The 7,706-nt window shown below is 44.9% G+C and overlaps 1 protein-coding gene across 1 annotated transcript; it reads left to right on the top strand.

The window, feature by feature from the left end:
• The first annotated feature begins 611 nt into the window (after positions 1–611).
• Positions 612–7,575, top strand: LOC114583107 (vomeronasal type-2 receptor 26-like). Its single transcript, XM_077917182.1, has 4 exons — positions 612–1,306; positions 2,003–2,230; positions 2,851–2,977; positions 6,621–7,575. Exons 1-4 carry the CDS (start codon positions 632–634, stop codon positions 7,517–7,519), a joined length of 1,929 nt encoding a protein of 642 aa, XP_077773308.1. The 5' UTR covers positions 612–631; the 3' UTR covers positions 7,520–7,575.
• The last annotated feature ends 131 nt before the right edge of the window (positions 7,576–7,706 follow it).

Here is a 7,706-nt window from a genome sequence, read left to right on the forward strand (position 1 = left end):
GCATAAATCAAAAGCCTCCCCCCTCTTTTCCGAAATAACAAACAAAATAACATAGCAGCGTCAACACACATCTCTTTCATTATGCAGAAGAAGACAAGAAAAAAGGAGGCCATTTGAAAACCATAAGAAAGCACAAAGCACCTTGTCCTCCCCCTTCCTTTTCCTGTTGCTGTAAGGATTCACAAGCTTCAAAGAAAAAATTCAGATACCTTGAAAGAGTGTCTGCATGTGTCAGTCCAGTTCAGATGTAGAACTAATTATCAAAGGGTACTTCCTGGAATTCTTCAAGCAGAGGGATGAAAAGCTATAAATCACGGGTGGTCAAATGCTTGATTGCCTGCATCATCCTAGATTTTGCACTTGATTGCCTACAGGACCTTTTGCAACTCTGGGATACAAAGAAACACTTTTTTGTTATGTGAAAAAAATCTTATATGTTTTATTTCAGCTCACTTATGGGTCATTTCTAGCAGTACAACATGGGAAAATGCTATTCCCATTTTTGTACCAGATGGTTCCCAACGAAGCCTACCAATACATGGGAGCTGTGCGGTTACTTCAGCATTTCAGATGGACATGGGTTGGGCTCTTGGCTGTGGCAGATGACAAAGGGGACCAGTTTTTACAGACCATGGTGCCAATGCTCTCCCAGAATGGCATATGTTATGCCTTCATAGTAAGAATACCAAAATGTAATTATGTGGATAAATTGATAGAATTGATTATACAGCAGCGGAAAAACTATGAGATTCTCATGGAGAGAAAGGTCAGTGTGTTCTTTGTATATGGAGAACCTCCATCCTTTCAGGTTATGAGAATGTTACTATTTCTAGCACCTTTCTTGTCACTGCCACCTCTGGGCAAAGTGTGGATTGTTACATCCCACTGGGATTTTGAATCACTGTCCGTTCAAAAGATCTGGGATATACAAGCCTTTCATGGTACCATATCCTTCAGCGTTCATTCAAATCAGCCATTGGGATTTCAAAAGTTCATTCAGGGGGTAAGACCTTCCTGGGCCAAAGGAGATGGTTTTATCCAGGACTTTTGGGAACAGGCATTCAGCTGCTCATTAAAGTCTAATGAAGAGGAGGAAAAGGAGAATAAAATCTGCACTGGAAAGGAGAAGATGGAGAATATTCCTGGAGTTCTGTTTGAAATGGACATGACTGGCCACAGCTACAATGTCTACAATGCTGTCTATGCTGTGGCACATGCTTTGCATGTCATGTACATGCACAGCTTCAAATACAGAACAATGGAAGAAGGAAGGAAATTAACCGTTCAGAATATACAACCCTGGCAGGTAATGACAATTATATACAATGGCTACAGAACAGATTACCTGATGATCCAGAAATAAAGGCACTTCTATCTCTGCATGAAACAATTCCAGCAGTAGGGGACTGTTTGGGGATGAGGGTATTCATTTTGATAAGTAATGTTACTAATGACCTTTTTCCCATAATGGGCCAAGCATTTGTAGCCTAATAGAGAGGAACGACAGTAAGCAATAGAAAGTGAACTCCTACATAGAAGAAGACCCAGACAGACTTTTAAGAATGCTAAATATTGGAATATTTGGGAGGCCTAGAATCATAGGGACACGGGTGGCGCTGTGGGTAAAACCTCAGCGCCTAGGACTTGCCGATCATCAGGTCAGCGGTTCGAATCCCCGCAGCAGGGTGCGCTCCCGTCATTCAGTCCCAGCACCTGCCAACCTAGCAGTTCGAAAGCACCCCCGGGTGCAAGTAGATAAATAGGGACCGCTTACTAGCAGGAAGGCGTTTCCGTGTGCTGTGTTGGCTCGCCAGATGCAGCTTGTCACGCTGGCCACGTGACCCGGAAGTGTCTTCAGACAGCACTGGCCCCCGGCCTCTTAAGCGAGATGGGCGTGCAACCCCAGAGTCGGACACGACTGGCCCGTACGGGCAAGGGTACCTTTACCTTAGAATCATAGGCTCATTATTTAACCCTTTGTCAATATACTCTTCCAAATTAGGTCCATCACTTTCTAAGTAGGGTCATATTCAATAATAGTGCTAGAGAAATTGTGCACTTTGATGGAAATGGAGAGATGGTGGCCAGTTTTGATGTTACCAATTGGATGATGTTTTCCAATGGCTCAGTGATGAGAGTAAAAGTTGGAAGGCTAGAACCCCAAGCTCCTGCAGGCAAAGAGTTAACAATTCATGATGACCAAATTGTCTGGCACCAAAGCTTTAATCAGGTGAGACTTATCTTTTGAAAACATATCATTGCAGTCAAGCTTTAATTCTTCTAAAATCTCACAGAATCTCTTTATTTCATGAACAAGGCCTCATCTCAAAGATGCTTCATCATCTTGATTGATATTTCATGAGGTCAGCAATGCATTTCTGATGAACTGAAGTATTGTTATTATTAATCAAACCAATCAATTATATGTATGAGAGCTGAACAAATTAGATAAGGAATTAGTTTTTCATTTACTTCCATGTGAAGTCCACGACAATGCACAAGTCCCATCATTCCTGACCACTGATAGCAGTTATAGTTATGTCTAGAGGGCAACATTTTGGCTACCTCTCACTTATAAGCAAATCTCCCTCAGTCATCCAGCACTTGAGACTAACTACCTTTTGTAGGTCCATGGCTTGATGCAGAGCTAATTGAATGAGAGAGATAAAGGAACTGCAGTTTTCCACCTTTCACTGATCTTTTTAATTCTGACTGGTGTAAAGACTGACAATTTTGGTGCATGAGGACAATGTGCTTGGAGATCAGGTCATGTTATTTCTGTTTGCCATTCACTCCATTGTGCAGAATGGATGACTGGTCTTGCTAAAAATCCTTCATGTTTCTGTACAGGCGCTACCAGTTTCTATATGCAATGACAACTGCTATCCTGGCTATAGCAGGAAGAAGAAGGAGGGAGAGAGATTTTGCTGCTATGATTGTGCTCGGTGTCCGGAAGGAAAGATCTCCCACCAGAAGGGTAGGAGGAGTAATTTTATAAAATACACAGGGAACAGAACATAAAACAACATAACCTAGAGTCACAACCCTCCAAGCGGATCTTAAGCCACTTCCGAGCTCAAGAGGAGGGGGGGTTGTGGGCCACCCTCTCCCACACACGCGGGGGCTGGTTTTAGCCCCCGCGAGAAGAGGGAATCCCTGGGCGTGCCTGCGACCCGGCCCGCCAATCGGTGGGCTGGGGAGGCGTGGCCTAGCCCATTTAAGGCCGGGGCGCCCAGGGACCGCCCTCTTTGCCCCGTTCCAGCTGCCCGGTTTTCCCATCCCACCCACCCTTTAGGCTTAGCTAGCTTTGACCTTGCTATGGACTTCGGTTGGTCGCTGCAAGGGACCTGGTAGGAGTTTTTCCAACTTGGCGCACTTCCAGCCTTTTGGTTTTTTCGCCTACCTCATAGCAAACGTCACAACTTCTTCGGTATTGGCAGTTAGGCATTGGCAGGGGTTAATTGTTATGCAAATGAAGGGGGGAAGGAAGCGCCATCACTTTCCCCCAGTGAAAAGGGTAGTCCGGTAGAGGACTCCGGGGGGCGTTGCCTTGTCCGAAACCTAGGGAGGTAAGGGCCTCCGGCACGCCCTCGAGCGGTGACACCCGTGGGATCCTAGTTGGCGTACTTCAACAGGACTCCCACGGCTGGTGGATAACCCTACCCCATGCCGGGTAGTTGATAGGAGCCAATGCCTAAGGCCAATACTTTCCAATTCCTGTAATCAATAAAGTTGTGGGCTTTTTATGCCCATTAACCTTAAATAACGTGTCCTGTGTCTTCATTTCACTTGGGGGGAGGGGTCTCGCCACGCAAATTCAGTCATCAATTCAAATGGGAGGTTTCGTGTGTGTGTGTGTGTGTGTGTGTGTGTGTGTGTCTAAGAAATGTCAGACTTTAAAAATTATCAGTCAGTTTTTGAAATGGGTCTGGAAATGTACTAGAAGCTTCAAGGGAAGAGAAATATGTTCCTAATATTTACTTCTGAATAAGATATGAGCTGCCACATTTTGGAACAAGTGAAATTTCAAAATCTTCAAAGGAAACCCCTGGTGGACTGCATTGCAGTAATGCATCCTCAATGTATTGAACACATGTATTGCCATAGCCAGATAAACCTTCTTTAGGAATGGGCACAGTTGGTGTACCAGCCCAAACTGGACAAACATACTCACCCAAGGCTACAATGTCCACCTGGATGTGAAAGAGCAAAACTATTACAAAATTAGAAGTAAGATTTAGCAAAGCTAAGCATGTGGTGATTGGTGCAATTTGCATAGACAGTGGGAACAACCAACTTGCATGGGTTTTCCTTTTTCATGTATAATATTCAGAACTATGTGTATGGCTTGATGCTATCATTGAGAGAAAAAGGGAATAGCATTTTTTTATTTATTATACCAAACTAATTTTGATTTATTTATTCACATATAGCATCCCTCATAGAAGACTTTCACCTAAAGCCTTCACTTCTGTGGCTTCCCCAATAATGGGAAGTACCGTATTTTTCGCACCATAGGACGCACTTTTTCCCTCCTAAAAAGCAAGGGAAAATGTGTGTGCGTCCTATGGAGCGAATGCAGGCTTTCGCTGAAGCCTGGAGAGTGAGAGGGGTCGGTGCGCACCGACCCCTCTCGCTCTCCAGGCTTCAGGAAGCTATCCGCTAGCCGTGGCTAGCGGAGCGCTGCATTAATCCCGAAGCTTGGGGTGCGCGGAGCTCAGCGCGCCCCAAGCTTCTGGGTGCCGGGAAGGTCTCGCTAGCCCTGGGAGAGCCCCGCGACGTTGCGTGGCTCTCCCAGGGCTAGCGAAGCGCCGCGCTAATCCCGAAGCTTGGGGCTTCGGGATTAGCGCTCCGCTAGCCGTGTCTAGGCTGCGGATAGCAGCCTGCTTCCCGGAGCGCCGGGCGCCCTGAAAGCAGAGCTCCAGGCGCTTCGGGAACACATCCGCAGCGTGGGGAGCCTTGCAGGAATTCCCCACAGGGCTCCCCACGCTGCGGATAGCAGCCTGCTGCCTGGCGGGTGGGGCGCCCTGAAGCAGAGCACCCCTCGCGCCAGGCATACATCCGCAGAGTGGGGAGCCTTGCAGGAGTTCCCCACAGGGCTCCCCACGCTGCGGATAGCAGCCTGCTGCCTGGCGGGTGGGGCGCCCTGAAGCAGAGCTCCCCGCCCGCCGGACAGACATCGGCCAGCCCCACAAGCTTGGGGGACAGCAAGGAGGCGCAGCGCCACTATCCCGCTGTTCCTCGACCTGGTTCGGTTTCCCTGACCTGCTTTTGGGGGGGAAATAAAGGGGAAAAATTTTTCCTTTATTTCCCCCCAAAAAAACTAGGTGCGTCCTATGGTCCGGTGCGTCCAATCGTGCGAAAAATACGGTAGGTAGATGGTGATTTAGCAGTAAATCACTATATTATTTTTAAGTACATTAGTGGGAATTTTTGACTCGGTTATTTAAAAATGACAATAGAAAGGCTTTTATTCTGAACTAGACTGTTAGGATTTCTAGAATCTCTTTATTAAGAAGCAGATTTGCATTTGAATATAAAGCTGACCTTTCTCCCCCTCTTTCTCTCTCCCACCTGCAAAAAGCAGACCACTTTGCAAAATTTTCTCCAAACATTCTGCACCATATGTTGTGGTGGCCTCAATTTCCCCCACTCAGTGCTCTGGAATGATTCAAGTGGTACAGACAAAATAATGCACAGGTTGCCAACGCATTTGATGGCCACTTACAGCAGCAGCCAAAAAAAACCCCACATCTTTTTGGGCTGGTTATACAGGAAGGTGCTTTAATTACTGCTAATGGGGATTTGAAGCCCAACACTGAGGGACAGGCATACAATTTCTACTTCTTCTAGACAAATTTGGTGCAATCCTCTTCTCACTTCCCCATGACTCTGCTTGGTCATCCCAAGTATATGCAGTGCATCCCATCAACTCACCAGTAAGGTGAGACAGCAAATTTTCTTCATCTGTGAGACATGATCTTATTGCACATGTGTTCCACTGAGATAAATGTCACTTAAGTAAATACATTATTAAATTTTCATATCCATTGTAAATGAATCAATGTATTCCATTCTTTGCATTCATTCCACAAGCAGAATCAAGTCAGTGTGCTTCCGAAACTTCATGGATAGTCCACCATCCAGGAACTGACCAGACCCAAACTATTACAATTTCAGAAGGCTAGCTGTACAATGTGCCTTCATACCATGCTCTGGGATTAAAGGGCTCTCCAAACTCAAATACAATAGTAATAATAATAATTAGGCATGTGAAAAGTACTTTCTGGGTGTTTAAAGTGCTCCACGTACACTATCCCAATAACATCAATAACAATCTTGTAAATTATACATGAGAATTAAGACTAACAAAGAACAACATTTCCAAGGGTCACCTTCTATGTTCATGACTTGAGAAGAGGTCTGCATCATACAAAAATTGCGTCTTAGAAAACATTTAGTCATTACCAGATCTGCATGATCACCAAGCACTCTCACTTTCTCTTTGAAATTATGGGAATCCTTTCTCCTAGTGTTGGTCGAAGAAATGCAATTTTTAAAAATTAGGGAGGTGTTGGTTGACATTTTAAAATACTTAAACAGTTCCTCCTTTTTTTCAGACATGGATGCCTGTGTCAGTTGTCCAGAAGACCAGTACCCCAGCAACAGCCAAACTGAATGCATTCCCAAGATTCTAGACCACCTTTCTTACAAAGAAACATTAGGGATCATTTTAGCTATCACGGCTATTTCTTTCTCCTTGATCACAAGTTTAGTACTTGGAACTTTTATGAAGCACAAAGACACTCCCATAGTCAAAGCCAACAATGAGACCCTTACCTGCATCCTCCTCATCTCTCTCCTCCTTTGCTTCCTCTGCTCCTTACTCTTCATCGGACAACCTGGAAAGATCATCTGCCTTTTTCGACAAATTACTTTTGGCATCATCTTTTCTGTGGCTCTTTCATCTGTGTTGGCAAAAACCATTACTGTGGTTCTGGCATTCATGGCAACCAAACCAGGATCTAGAATGAGGAAATGGGTGGGGAAAGGACTCGCAAATTCTATTGTCCTTTCCTGCTCCTTTATTCAAGCAGGCATTTGTGCTCTTTGGTTATTTACATCTCCTCCATTCCCTGATAGAGACATGCACACAGTGCATGGAAAGATAATACTAGAATGTAATGAAGGTTCAGCAATCATGTTCTACTGTGTCTTGGGCTACATAGGCTTCCTGGCCATTGTCAGTTTGGTTGTGGCTTTCCTAGCCCGGAGGTTGCCAGACAGTTTCAATGAGGCCAAATTTATCACTTTCAGCATGCTGGTGTTTTGCAGTGTTTGGATAACCTTTATTCCAACCTACTTGAGCACTAAAGGAAAATACATGGTGGCTGTAGAAATCTTCTCCATCCTGTCCTCCAGTGCTGGATTGCTTGGTTGCATATTTTTTCCTAAATGCTACATCATTGTACTGAGGCCAGAGCTGAATAACAGGGAGATACTAATAAGAAGAAAATAATAATCTGAGAATGCCTATACAACTGGATAGCTCAGTTGCTTAGAGCATGGTGCTTATGACACCAAGGTTGCAAGTTCATTCCCCATATGGAAAGCTACATATGGCTGAACTAGATGATCCTCACAGTCCCTTCCAACTCTACCATGCTATGATTCTATTACCTGGTTTTATCTGTGTTACCTGAAAA

Source organism: Podarcis muralis, chromosome 13 (assembly GCF_964188315.1).
Source record: "Podarcis muralis chromosome 13, rPodMur119.hap1.1, whole genome shotgun sequence".
NCBI classification, from domain to species: Eukaryota; Metazoa; Chordata; class Lepidosauria; order Squamata; family Lacertidae; genus Podarcis; species Podarcis muralis.

Bases quoted from the DNA above. Each gene is read 5' to 3' on its own strand.
- LOC114583107 (XM_077917182.1), top strand. From the start codon at position 632: ATGGTGCCAATGCTCTCCCAGAATGGCATATGTTATGCCTTCATAGTA. The intron at 1,307-2,002 runs GTAATGACAATT...CTTCCAAATTAG, and splicing joins AGAATATACAACCCTGGCAG to GTCCATCACTTTCTAAGTAG. The intron at 2,231-2,850 runs GTGAGACTTATC...GTTTCTGTACAG, and splicing joins GGCACCAAAGCTTTAATCAG to GCGCTACCAGTTTCTATATG.